This window comes from Coregonus lavaretus, assembly GCF_964263955.1.
Source record: "Coregonus lavaretus genome assembly, chromosome: 11".
NCBI lineage: Eukaryota > Metazoa > Chordata > Actinopteri > Salmoniformes > Salmonidae > Coregonus > Coregonus lavaretus.
Window position 1 is genome coordinate 40,954,609 of NC_139998.1, and position 14,829 is coordinate 40,969,437.

At 41.2% G+C, this 14,829-nt stretch overlaps 1 protein-coding gene across 1 annotated transcript; it reads right to left on the reverse strand.

The window, feature by feature from the left end:
* Positions 1–1,062: 1,062 nt before the first annotated feature.
* Positions 1,063–9,043, reverse strand: LOC311136965 (twinfilin-1-like). The gene is made up of 9 exons (XM_084171299.1): positions 8,947–9,043; positions 6,967–7,047; positions 6,597–6,775; positions 5,676–5,771; positions 5,234–5,338; positions 2,965–3,090; positions 2,428–2,578; positions 2,149–2,270; positions 1,063–1,866 (listed from the first exon to the last, which is right to left on the reverse strand). The coding sequence occupies exons 1-9, from the start codon at positions 8,969–8,971 to the stop codon at positions 1,699–1,701; spliced, it is 1,053 nt and encodes a 350-aa protein (XP_084027425.1). The 5' UTR covers positions 8,972–9,043; the 3' UTR covers positions 1,063–1,698.
* Between the last annotated feature and the right edge of the window lie 5,786 nt (positions 9,044–14,829).

The following is a 14,829-nucleotide window of genomic DNA, read 5'->3' on the forward strand; positions in this document are numbered from 1 at the left end:
GATGCTTTTCTGCAAAGGGGACAGGACGACTGCACCGTATTGAGGGGAGGATGGATGGGGCCATGTATCGCGAGATCTTGGCCAACAACCTCCTTCCCTCAGTAAGAGCATTGAAGATGGGTCGTGGCTGGGTCTTCCAGCATGACAACGACCCGAAAAACACAGCCAGGGCAACTAAGGAGTGGCTTCGTAAGAAGCATCTCAAGGTCCTGGAGTGGCCTAGCCAGTCTCCAGACCTGAACCCAATAGAAAATCTTTGGAGGGAGCTGAAAGTCCATATTGCCCAGCGACAGCCCCGAAACCTGAAGGATCTGGAGAAGGTCTGTATGGAGGAGTGGGACAAAATCCCTGCTGCAGTGTGTGCAAACCTGGTCAAGACCTACAGGAAACGTATGATCTCTGTAATTGCAAACAAAGGTTTCTGTACCAAATATTAAGTTCTGCTTTTCTGATGTATCAAATACTTATGTCATGCAATAGAATGCAAATTAATTACTTAAAAATCATACAATGTGATTTTCTGGATTTTTGTTTTAGATTCCGTCTCTCACAGTTGAAGTGTACCTATGATATGCTTTGTAAGTAGGAAAACCTGCAAAATCGGCAGTGTATCAAATACTTGTTCTCCCCACTGTATATGGAAAAATAGATCATACAGTATGTTTGATGTAAATATTTTCATGTTCCTTTTGAAAAGCCGCTGTTTTAAGAAAAAGAAACAACTTAAGACCAAACATGACAGTTCTCATGAGAGGGTATTCCCTTGTCCGAAGATGAGGTGTTAAACTAGTGATTTGCCTTACAATAAATCAGTAGACAAGTGACTGTGGCAGAAATAAATTCAATTTGGTATCCCTGTCTCTGGGACTCCCACCTTGCATTCACACCATAGGAGCTGGCACAGTAGCATACTTAGCTTCCTCGAACGCTAATCAGAGTATTTCAATGATGTGAAATACTGGAAGCCCCTGTTCGCTCTGTCACGTGACCCTCATTGACACCATACACAGATCAGTACAGACAAGACCTTTCATCACAGACAGAGCAGAACACCTACAATATGTACAGCACTTGCATAGAAAAATAAATTTCTCAGCAGATGTGTTTTATGTAAACCAGTTATCAAAAAATAAATGTTCCAATATAAAAATGTAAAAAAATTAAATAAAATAAAATGAAGAATGACAGGAGCAAATATTACATATTTTGGGGGGGTTGGACCTCTTCATAGCTGTGCACACATATCGATGGAGACATTTGTCTCAACTTTGGGGACAGGAAACACATAACAAATTGACATTGACCTAAGAGGAATGCAAGGAATGATTGCAAGCATGTGAACACAACTCATGGAGGGTTTGTCACATTGGCACAAATTCACATTAGTCGCACTAACATATTTTTCAGTCTCGGCAACAGTGTAAAAACCTTTCTTACTCAACTTGTTCTAACCTCTGAATGGCTCTGTAAAATACTCTGAATGAATCGCAGGCTACAAATGGACATTCTCAAGTGTGTGTTTCTGCTCAGTTGTTCATTGGAGTGCATAGTTCAGTCTCTGGGTGAGCTTTGAGGGTTTAGACGTTTTTTTTGTTTTTTTTTAACAAGAGGTTGTTTCAAATAAGCTTTCCCTCCATCACTTGGAATGTTCCATTATGGAGTGTGTGTGTGTGTGTGTGGAGGGTGAGTGATGTCTGTTTAGTCATCCTCTTCTCCATCTCCAGGCGGTCTGGTGATGCGGCGTCCTCCCTTCTTCCCAGCGGGGCCCTTGGGCTTGGCAAAGGCCTGCTTGTGTGCGTGCTGCTTGGGATGGACTTCCTCATACAGGAAGTCACCAGTCAGCTCATCCCCGCTCTCAATCTCCAGCTGTGAACAGTCCCACACGAATAGTGAGGAGTTGGACTGTTAACCTAACCAGGGTTGGAGTCAATTCCATATAAATTCAGTCAATTTAGGAAGTAAACGCTTTGAGAAAAATTTGAATAGGAGTGTCAGTTTACTTCCTGAATTGAAACTAAATGAACCTGAACCAAACCTACAGATTTTTTTACTGAACCCTAAGGCACATGGAACACTTTGATTGGTGTTAACACCACTTATAGGTAATGTTAAAGTCATACAAAAATAGCTTGATCTTTTGGTCCTTACCTTCTTCAAAATGTCAATTTGCATGTTGTTCTCCACCATGTCCACCAGAGGATTTTTGCAACTGGAATAGAGCATCCTCTCTTTGATGCTGCACTTGTACCCCGGCATGGAATAAATGAACACTGCAAAAGGCAAAATAACAATGGAGGATGTCCCATCAGAATCACAGATATTCAACGCAGTAAATATGTATACAGATATGACGACAGCTGTGCTTGGTGTCTTTAGTTGGTTCTCTTCTATTGTTCTTTGTGAAAACAGTGGTGTACATATATTCACCTGTGGACTCCAGGTAGTCTCCCTCGTGGGAATGATTGTAGCGGAAGAAGTGATAGCGAGCGGACTCTGTGGGGATCCTCTTGGGCAGGTCTTTCACCTCGGTCGGTTCAGTGTTAGACAACCTAATGAGTTCTTTGGCAAAGTCTATTTCCTATCGAGAGTAGAAATGAAACCATACTATGACTTAACCAGTTGGATAATTACGCTCTAATAAAGTGTAATTTCATCTTTGTGTGATTTATTGAATAGCTATTTTGATAACATGTCCATTATGAGAACAAGGCAGAGCCGGCTCGAAGTGTCACAGTTATGCCTTTGTCCCCAAATCTGATCTTGTGACACAAGCCCTTGAATGTCAATGAGAACTGACACAATGACACTTTGGTTAAAAAGAAAACACATCGTACTGTTCTAAACAGAACTCCTGACTCCAAAATTCCTTTGACAGTCTACAGAGAAGCCTGAGGATAAAAGAGGAACATAACTTGTTCTCAACTGACTCACCTGGAAAAGCGACAGAGGGGGAGAAGTACTTACAAGTTGTACGTAGTTGACTTGCTTGTCCCTGAATTGTTCGAGCGCCTCGACTGCGTCTCCATGCATAGGGAACGCCACTCCCTGCAGTGTCTGCTGCTTGGTGTCCACACTGATGTCAGTCTTCACCTGAACACAACACAGAGAAAACAATGTAAGACAACTTAACCTTTATCATAGTCAACACACAGCTCACTAGTGGTAGTGCTAGTGAATCCATCAATATTAAATATTTTATTTAACCAGGAAGTCCCTTTGTGAAGTCATTAGATCTCTTTCCCAAGGAAGACCTGGCCACCTTAAATTCCTATAAAGTAGATACGAGGCAAAGAAATCCAGAACATTCATCCCCTCTCAGATTCTCCACATTGGGGATAATGTCTGATGTGGCTAATGTTTCTATATCTGGACAGGAAAGACAGGAGTGATGAGGCACCTCTTCTAAAATCACCTTAAAGACTGGAAATGGAGGGGGATTATACTGATGGATTGCACCTATTTTTAGAGCCCTGTTGGTTCCCTCGGAATTAAAGGCTCTGTTGTGTACACATGATTGAGCAGCCGATGCGGTGCACCCACCTCATGTACCAAAATGATTGTGGGTTTCATCCATTAACTTAGTCAAGGCAGTCTCGCTCTGTCCAGGCACATGAATGATAAATACATATTTCAAAGCCTCTTTGCTTCCACAAAGACAAATGTTGTTTATCTCCCTTTCAACAGCTGGTCAATTGGGAGAAGTGCTAGCCTGTTTTCTCCATTCTAGCTTTTTATTGTCACGTGTAGATCAGTTGGTAGAGCATGGCGTTTGCAACGCCAGGGTTGTGGGTTCGATTCCCACGGGGGGCCAGTATGAAAATGTATGCACTCACTAAAAAACTGTAAGTCGCTCTGGATAAGAGCGTCTGCTAAATGACTAAAATGTAAATGTATTTAGGAGTGACTGAATGCTTCTCAGACTACTTCCTTATATGGAGTTTGAACATCTTGTTTATGTGACAGACAGACAGTCACAGCAACTAGCTTGTTTCCTCTTTAAGAAGACTCACTTTGGTTTGGTTGGAATCACGAGTCACTGTATGTTACTTTCTCTTTGGTTAATCACATCTTACAACTACCAATGAGAAAAGCAAACTTGACATGCTTCATCGTTAGTAGCAAATCAAGCACTGGCTATCACATAACAGTGTACCCAGATCTTATCAGTGGAGCCAAGCCAACGCACAGTGGTGTGACCTTGTCCAAGTGCTTTCCTGGACAGAATCAATGCAAAGTATTGAATGATCATTCATCAACTTTCAAAGGTGGCCCCTCGTATAGGCTGACTATACAAGCATTTCACTACACCAGCAAGAACATCTGCTAAACACGTGTATGTGACTAATAAAATTTGATTTGATTTATACAGAACATTTTAGTTCAAGACCCGTGTATTTAGTGGGAGATCTCAACAACAACATCCTATTGCTTACAGTGCATTGTGATTTTTTTTACACCAAAAAAAAAACACCCATTTATATAGCTATGGGTCTAGACCCATACAGGGGTAATAGAGAAAGGGGATACCTAGTCAGTTGCACAACTGAATGCATTCAACCGAAATGTGTCTTCCGCATTTAAACCAACCCCTCTGAATCAAAGAGGTGCGGGAGGCCAACTTAATCGACGTCCGCGTCATCGGAGCACAGGGAGCAGTTGCTATTGGAGGTTAACTGCCTTGCTCAAGGGCAGATTTTTCTACCTTGCTGGCTCGGGGATTCAAATCAGCAACCTTTCGGTTACTGGCCCAACGCTCTTAACCGCTAGGCTACCTGCCGCGGTTAGTCATCCATCTGCCAACTTCCTGTAGTTCTAATGCATCAGCACCTTTCCAGTGACTCTTTGTGCCAGGTCAGCATTATGCACAGCTGTATTGCTGACCTTGTGGTCTATGGGGGAAGGTATCACCAGCTGTCATTAATATTCAACACTGTCTTTTGGATTGAACACAATTCAAAGCATATGCTATGAGTTTACTGTATATATTGCTGAGTTGCTCTCAGTGCTCAGAACCCCTCCCAAAGAAGAACACACAGTTTGCCTAGATGTCTTGGTTTCAAAGCTAAAAGAAAGGTTTGAATCCACACCCATTTAACAATGACACTGTCAACCAACAGAATGACTTGTGCACAGAATCACTTTTAAACATCACAGGAAGTGTGAATACTGTTCTCTGTCTGTGTGTGTGTGTGTGTGTGTGTGTGTGTGTGTGTGTGTGTGTGTGTGTGTGTACCTCGCTGAGTTTGATCTGTCGTAGTTCCTCCTCAGCAGCAGTGAGTGGTAGTGGTGCGGCCTTGGTCACCAGGTACTTCTTGTAGCCACTCAGAGACACATCCTCCTGGAGGAGAATCAGGAGGGAAGAGAGGATCCCATACCAGTTAGCCTTTTATATACACACATACAATTCACGTACAATACATATTTGACAATACTCGATCCTCCATCTTATAGGCTATGTGCGATAATGTGAAATTGCCAATTTACTGAGCAATGCCATACTGGAAGGTTATTCTATGTTTATACCTATACTTGAACATAAAAAATATACATACTTCAATTACAACAACCTGAATGACAAAGCAGACAGAAAATCTGATCTTCCAAGTTCTTCATTACAGAAAGGCATAAGAGGATTTCACAAGACAATCTAAACTAATACAGATAATCTAACCAACCTTTGTAGTGCCAAAAAGCTCATCTTTGATAAGCCCCCCACCAAATTCCTTCTTTAGTGTGGCCCTGGTAGCAGCGTATAACATCTTATGTCGCACCTGTTTGAAATAGAATGTATTAGTGAATACACCAAGGGTACTGGAAAAGCAGTCTGTTTACATTTATCTATTCCATCCACTTTCTATAACTCAATGACATTCAGTGATTTTATCCATGTTTCACATGATTTCTGATTCTTCTCTTGCTGCCTCAACATAAACTCCCATTATTTTTTCCATAGGAGAGCAAACTGTGCCTGGATAAGCACTAAATAAATGCAGCCCATTTGGATGTTTCAGTGAGTACTTTTACATGCACAGTAATCATTTCTATATTAAACTGATTATGGCAGTAGGCAGATTATGCAATAATAATAATAATAATAAGCCATTTAGCAGACGCTTTTATCCAAAGCGACTTACAGTCATGCGTGCATACATTTATAAAAAAAAAAAAATTGTATGGGTGGTCCCGTTTTCTGAGCAATCCTTTAAATTATTAGGACATGTAAACACCATAATAGGCGTTCCAGCGATATATTTGATCTGCACATGTACCAGCACCAGCCGAGCGAGCAACCCTCTTTAGCGCGAGTGAAATGAGTTCGGAAAAACTGAATGCATGCATCTTAGAAGTAGTTTTCACATACAAACTTTATATGTCCGAACTCAGAATCAAATTTGCTTCCCAAAATTAAAGCTAAATGTTACATTTGCACTACATTGCAAACTACATATAACCAACAACAATCAGTATTCAACACAAAACATTTCTGCTAAGGGTCTGTTGTGATTTGTGAGCATGCAGAGACTTGTCATTGACATGACTGTGCAACATAATTAGCAAAGGGAAGCTGACATCTGTGGGTGAGATGAGTTGCTTACAGGAGAGTGGTCAGGTGACCAGGCCATGAAGATCCACTCATAGCCCTGGTTGTTGGAGGAGTCCAGCCGGTACAGGATATAAGATGGCAGGTCGTCCTGTAGTAGAGGCAGGACTAACGAGTCATACTCTTGGTCCCATGTCTCTGATGCTTGCCTGATCTCGCCCAAAGCTAGCTGCTCTGTAACACAAATATTATCAGAATTTAGTAAAAACATAATTTTGGTGAATAGAATCTCTCTGGGGTTTCCAACATTTCGGCAACTGTTTTAATAAAAAAAAAGATCTGTAATATATCCTTGAGAGACAACCTTGGTGACAAACATTAGATATGTTTATGGTCAGATCAGTAAAAAAATTAACACTTCTTACCATCCTCAATCACAATCTTTAAGAGTCGATATTGGTCTCCACACCTTGCACTGGCAAAGATGTCCTTCACGTCGTTACCAGCTAGAAAAACAGTGGGGAAGTGAGTTTGGTATCGGCACAAACATGCAATGTGTTCTACGATGGGTGTTTCATAGTAGAAGCCACACCACTGAAATTGGGCTTACAGAAATTCAGCTAGCTGTAATGACTTCAGTTAAACCCATGTTAAAACCTTCCAAAGTACAAACCATGTAATTATCTTCAGCTATTCAAAATAATCTTTGCCACAGAAGTTTGGTCCACATATAGAGCATTTAGTAAATGGAGAGAAATGGACAAGCCTGCTAGGACACCTCCTGGTCCCATTGGCCTAGGCCAGGGATGGGCAACTTTGATGGGGGTGGGGGCCACAAAAAAACGGAACTCATCATGAGGGGCCGCAGTGGCTCGTGTGTCTGCGTACCCCCTCCCTCGTGACACCAGTCCCCCCTCGTGCCAGCGAAGATAAATACATTTAGTTTGAAAATTCATTTCCTGCAATTTTGTAACTAATTTCATGCAATACTACTCATTTTGCCATGGGTGGAGAGAAATGTGCAGTTTTACAGCTAATTTCCTGCAATTGTACACATTTTGTCATAGGGTGGAGTCAAATGTTTGCAGTTTTTAATATGATAACTGATGATCACTTGGCCCCATCCTGGTCGGTAATTCGACCAGCTGGCCACTAGACTAATTTACCAATCTAAAAAATAAATCTGACATGGGCTAATTGGGTGACTGCTGATACAAAACCACATTTCTAAATTGCACCTTGTGTATTCTGTTATTTTAACTCTCACCAGTAAATTGAGACCCCGACTGAGTTGCCCATCCCTGGCATAGGTCTATCTCTCACATAAGCCCATACTGAGCAAATAGTAGGATGAACGCATGCGACCTACAGCAATCTCCTTCCCACTCACAAATTTTAACAACGTGGCACACCACAATTTTACATGCATGTTGTCGAGGTCACCATATGAACCTTTTAACGCAAGTGTGTGCGAGTTGCTTGGTGAGTAGGATCCTCACTCATCCATGTTGTCAAAACTACATTCACATCACACACACACACACACAGTATTTTACAGCTAACCTTGTGGGGGGACACAATTCAGTCCCATTCAAAATCCTATTTTCCATAACCCTTAACCCTAACCCATACTCTTACCCTAACCTTAACCCAAAAACCTAACCTTAACCCTAACCCAAAACTAACCCTAGCCCCTAACCCTTAACGTAATTCTAACCCTAACACTAATTCTAACCTTAACCCTAAACCCCCTAGAAATAGCATTTGACCTCGTGGGGACTAACAAAATGTCCCCAGTTTGTCAAATGTTTGTTTGTTTACTATTCTTGTGGGGACTTCTGGTCCCCACAAGAATATTTAAACACGTCCACACACACACCCACACACACAGAAACAAACACGTTTCAGTATCACTTGCATAAATATTTCAATCATTGTGCAAATGAAAAATACAATATCGATATCTGCCATTGGGTTGAAAGTACTCAGATACTTTAGTGTAGGCTATTTGTCAGCTCATTTTTTATGTAAATGTTTGTCTGACAGGTTGCTTGCTGTCTGGACCATTTTAGTTACATTTGAATGCCAGATGTTTCAATGAAGGCGTTGCCCGAGCCTAAATGTTGTTGTTTTTTGCTAGAGCAGAGGCAGAGACACACACATTGTTTGTATCTGGCTGCCCATTCTTTTAGGACACCTAGCCACATAACTACCGTTGCTACTTCTTAGCAGAGCATCAAATCAATTATCACAGATAGCTCGCTAGCTAGCTAGTACTGTACAGTATGAACTGGTGCATTGATAGTAAAACATTGCACATCGATTAAAAACAGATTTTTCAATTAAGATGTATACAGTTCAAACATGCTAAGAAAGCAACAACAGAACTTAAATGAAATAGATACCTTGTATGCCCGTTTGGTGGGTCATTTTGTATTTTTATCGCAAGAAAGGTTGATGAAGCAGAGAACCAAGCCAGGGTAAGGAAGTAGGAAGCGGACTAGGTTAAATTAATGTATTGTCGTCATCATCAGCAAGGTCACGTGGTTCAACGATACCGTGGCACGACGAGGAATACAAAAAATCGTATTATTACATTCCTGCATTATTTAAATGATAAACAACAAATGCGATGCTTTGACCTCGGGAAGTCTATTGGTATTCTACACATACTCGCTGGACCTAGCTATTTTATAGGCTACTACCAATGACTGTATATATGAAGGCTACTACTCTGTAGTCTAGCATGAGGGGCATGACACATTTGTTACATTGTATCCACTACAGTCTAGACTGAAATGTAACGTCTGATCTGCAATGTTACATTTACAATATTACATTCTGCAACATTACATTTGTAACTTTTGCAATATAGCCTATTGTTTGTGATGCAATGCTACCAGGGGCAGACTGGGACAAAAATTCAGCCCCGGCATTTCAGCCACACCATCCCACACACATCACACTTCTACATTAATGTGGATGCTACCATGATTACGGATAATCCTGAATGAATCGTGAATAATGAATTACAGATGCAGAAATTATGTATGCTATTTATGCGTCTATAACTTTCTCACTCATTATTATTCACGATTTTTTCAGGATTATCCATAATCATGGTAGCATCCACATCATGGTACACATCTGCTGTTACATTTTGTATGTATCCAGTCATATAATATATATATATATTTGTAAATTTGCATATTGTGACTGTAAGTTTGATAGTACTTTACAAGGGTAGAGGTGCAGGATCTCTGTGTGTGTTTGACTGTGTCTGTGATGTTGTAAATTATATCAATTTTGTGAAAAATTTGTGAAAAATTTGTTCACAGAAAACAAGGGTAGAGATGGTACAAGAGTATAATTGTTCTGCAAGCCTATGTACACCTACAGTACACTATTAGTTGCGTGTCAATGTGAAAATGAATAAAGGCTTCACATGTTTTGTCACGCATATAGTATGTGGCCCTTCACTTGGTTTCAAAAACTCAATGTGGCCCTTGAACCAAAAGGTTTGCCCACCCCTGACCTAAATCACAAGGTCAAATCTACACTGGAGTTGCTAACCAAGACGACATTGAATGTTCCTGAGTGGCCTAGTTACAGTTTTGACTTAAATCGGCTTGAAATCTATGGCAAGACTTGAAAATGGCTGTCTAGCAAAGATCAACAACCAACTTGACAGAGCTTGAAGAATTTTTTAAAGAATAATGTGCAAATATTGTACAATCAAGGTGTGCAAAGCTCTTAGAGACGTACCCAGAAAGACTCACAGCTGTAATCCCTGCCAAAGGTGATTCTAACATTTATTGACTCAGGGGTGTGAATACTTATGTAAATTCAATATTTATGTATTTCATTTTCAATACATTTGCAAACATTTCTAAAAACATGTTTTCATTTTGTCATTATGGGGTATTGAGTGTAGATGAGTGAGATTAAAAAAATATATATTTAATCCATTTTGAATTCAACTGTAACACAAAAAAATCTGGAATAAGTCAAGGGGTATGCATACTTTCTGAAGGCAAAAATTAGACAAAGAAGAAAATCACTGAATAAATGCCTTATAGATGACCATTGGCTTATATAATACCTTATACCGTTGAAGTCGGAAGTTTACATACACTTAGGTTGGAGTCATTAAAACTCGTTTTTCAACCACTCCACAAATGTCTTGTTAACAAACTATAGTTTTGGCAAGTCGGTTAGGACATCTACTTTGTGCATGACACAAGTAATTTTTCCAACAATTGTTTACAGGCAGATTATTTCACTTATAATTCACTGTATCACAATTCCAGTGGGTCAGAAGTTTCCATACACTAAGTTGACTGTGCCTTTAAACAGCTTGGGAAATTCCAGAAAATTATGTCATGGCTTTAGAAACTTCTAATAGGCTAATTGACATAATTTGAGTCAATTGGAGGTGTACCTGTGGATGTATTTCAAGGCCTACCTTCAAACTCAGTGCCTCTTTGCTTGACATCATGGGAAAATCAAAAGAAATCAGCCAAGACCTCAGAAAAAGAATTGTAGACCTCCACAAGTATGGTTCATCCTTGGGAGCAATTTCCAAACGCCTGAAGGTACCACGTTCATCTTCTACAAACAATACTACGCAAGTATAATCACCATGGGACCACGCAGCCGTCATACCGCTCAGGAAGGAGACGCATTCTGTCTCCTAGAGATGAACGTACTTTGGTGCGAAAAGTGCAAATCAGTCCCAGAACAACAGCAAAGGACCTTGTGAAGATGCTGGAGGAACAGGTACAAAATGATCTATATCCACAGTAAAACGAGTCCTATATCGACATAACCTGAAAGGCCGCTCAGCAAGGAAGAAGCCACTGCTCCAAAACCGCCATAAAATAGCCAGACTACGGTTTGCAACTGCACATGGGGACAAAGATCGTACTTTTGGAGAAATGTCCTCTGGTCTGATGAAACAAAAATAGAACTGTTTGGCCATAATGACCATCGTTATGTTTGGAGGAAAAAGGGGGACTTGCAAGCCGAAGAACACCATCCCAACCGTGAAGCATGGGGGTGGCAGCATCATGCTGTGGGGTGCTTTGCTGCAGGAGGGACTGGTGCACTTCACAAAATAGATGGCATCATGAGGAAGGAAAATTATGTGGATATATTGAAGCAACATCTCAAGACATCAGTCACGAAGTTAAAGCTTGGTCGCAAATCGGTCTTCCAATTGGACAATGACCCCAAGCATACTTCAAAAGTTGTGGCAAAATGGCTTAAGGACAATAAAGTCAAGGTATTGGAGTGGCAATCACAAAGCCCTGACCTCAATCCTATAGAAAATGTGTGGGCAGAACTGAAAAAGCGTGTGCGAGCAAGGAGGCCTACAAACCTGACTCAGTTACACCAGCTCTGTCAGGAGGAATGGGCCAAAATTCACCCATCTTATTGTGGGAAGCTTCTGGAAGGCTACCCGAAACGTTTGACCCAAGTTAAACAATTTAAAGGCAATGCTACCAAATACTAATTGAGTGTATGTAAAACTTCTGACCCACTGGGAATGCGATGAAAGAAATAAAAGCTGAAAGAAATCATTCTCTCTACTATTATTCTGACATTTCACATTCTTAAAATAAAGTGGTGATCCTAACTGACCTAAAACAGGGAATTTTTACTAGGATTAAATGTCAGGAATTGTGAAAAACTGAGTTTAAATGTATTTGGCTAAGGTGTATGTAAACTTCCGACTTCAACTGTACATATTTCTAATTATTGCATTTCAAGTGTTTCCCCTGCCCACTTTAGATACGTGTTTAAATATGAGGCTACATATAATTCAACAGAAGAAAACAGAGAGAGAGAGAGAAGGAGAGAGAGAGACTGCCAGTTCCTTAATGTTTTGTCTCTCTCTCTCCCTCTCTCTCTGTTCTTCTACTGAATTCAATATACAACCTTCTGTGTTTGTCAAAGAACGATGCCGGGACTAGTTTATGTGGATGCGTATCTTTCTGCCAAGAAGTGATGGTGCTGTCAGCTAATGAAATAAGCGGGAGATAGGCGGGACTTTAATGTAATCCGACACCAGAGTCACTTGTTACTACAACTCATAAACTCACATGCTGGGCTGAGGAGACTGAGATTCAGAAGCGAATAAACATTGATAAAACAATAAAAAAATACATAGACAGTCCCCAAATTGACCTTTATTGTAATACATGATAACTTGTGTTTAGTAAAAAGCACTGTATAAATGTCTAGTAAATGGCTATTGCCTTACCTATGTGTTATAAAAGCCAATCTAATGACTTGCTACGTTATTTCGTACACTGAGTGTACAAAAAGGGAGTTGCACTCCCCCAGAACCCCCTCAATTCGTCAGGGCATGGACTCTACAAGGTTTCGAAAGCGTTCCATAGCGATGCTGGCCCAAGATGGCGTAGCAGTGCGGTCGTGTTCTTTGTTGTGTGTCTGTGTAAATAGCCTGTTTTTTGTATTTTCGTACATATTTCCCTATCACACTTTTCATCCTTCTATTAAATATACTTTCCTGCAACCCGCCTCACTCAATGTGGAACGGATTCTATTATTTACTCACCTTTATCTAGAATCTCCAGTTGAAACTAGCTAGCCAGCTAACAAGCTACTTGCTATTAGCCACTGTTAGCGGTTTTCACCCAGAACATCGGATTTTCTGCCGGAATAACTGAATCACTGGACCCTAACACCGGATCGCAACTAGCTAGCCGCAACCGAATGGATGTTGCTGTAGGCTAATCACCACTGCCCCCGAAGCAAGCACCAGTTAGCCTTGAGCCAGGCCCATATCCCGGCTATCTACCTCTTTGTCTACCGGACGGGAGTAGCCAGCTAACTTGCTATTAGCCACCGTTAGCGTTTTTTCACCATTGTCTGTGGCCTGCACTACCTACCAGCCAGCTCTAGCCTGGACTATTATCGGCCAGTCTGCACTGTCTGCACAGCGCGTTATCGACCCAGAACATATCGGATTTTCTGCCGGAATCACTAAATCACACTGGATCTTTAACACCTGATCATCGCAACTAGCTAGCTGCAATCGAATCCAGGCTCTGTCGCAGCCGGCCGCGACCGGGAGACTCATGGGCGGCGCACAATTGGCCCAGCGTCGTCCAGAGTAGGGGAGGGAATGGCCGGCAGGGATGTAGCTCAGTTGATAGAGCATGGTGTTTGCAACGCCATGGTTGTGGGTTCGATTCCCACGGGGGGCCAGTATATAAAAAAAAAAGAAGATAAAAATAAAAATAAAGTATTCACTAACTGTAAGTCGCTCTGGATAAGAGCGTCTGCTAAATGACTAAAAATGTAAAAATGTAAAATGGATGTTGTTGTTGGCTAATCAGTCTTGAGCTAGCCTCGAGTTAGGCACATCTACCGGCTATCTACCTCTCTGTCAACCGGACGGGACCTCCTAGAGTCGACACGGAGCCCCGCCGATCCATCACGACTGGTCTGCCAACGTAATCGTCTGTGGTTTCAACAGGCTTCCCGTTGCGACGACCACGAAGATCCATCTGCTAGCTCCGGCCCGCTAGCACACGCAAACAACAGCCGTGCTTCCTGCTCGCTGTGCTTATGGTATTATTTTATGTATCATTAAGGCACATGTAGGGAGATGCCAAAGGTAAAATATAATAAACATGTTTGATATTTTATAATCCAGATACATGCTTAAATAAGGAGTATAGACATGTAGTATATGCTCTGTTTTAAATGAATGCATGTGTTCTTTCACAGAGGCTCTCAAACTGTGGCCCATGGGCTTGTTATAGACACATGGTATGCATTACCGTAGTTCTTTTTTAAGAAGGGGCCTAAGCCACGCAGCCAATAGAATGATAGAATGAGAGGCTTCATATAGAAAAAAGCATTCATGACCTTTTGGAGTGGACATTGTGTGCCAGCTAGATGTTGAAAAAGAAGGGTGGGGCAGAACTACAATAAATTAGGAAAGTACGCATGTTTTTTCATTTGTGTGTATATAAGAGATCTCTAAGCCAGAGAGAGACAGTTGTTCCATGGTGCAAGCTCGGCTTTGTTATGCAATAAAGTATAATTCTTGGATTCACAAGCTCCGGTGTCTTGAGAGATATTTTTGAGTTGATTATATATTAGTCAAATATTTCTACCACATGCTTTAGCACCAATTCGAACTGCTCTCGGACTCACATATTGTTGTTCACTGGACCTTATGATCACTCAGCTGCACAGCTGATGCCTGCTGGACTGTTCCTTTACACGGTACCCTGTCCTGTTTATCTGTT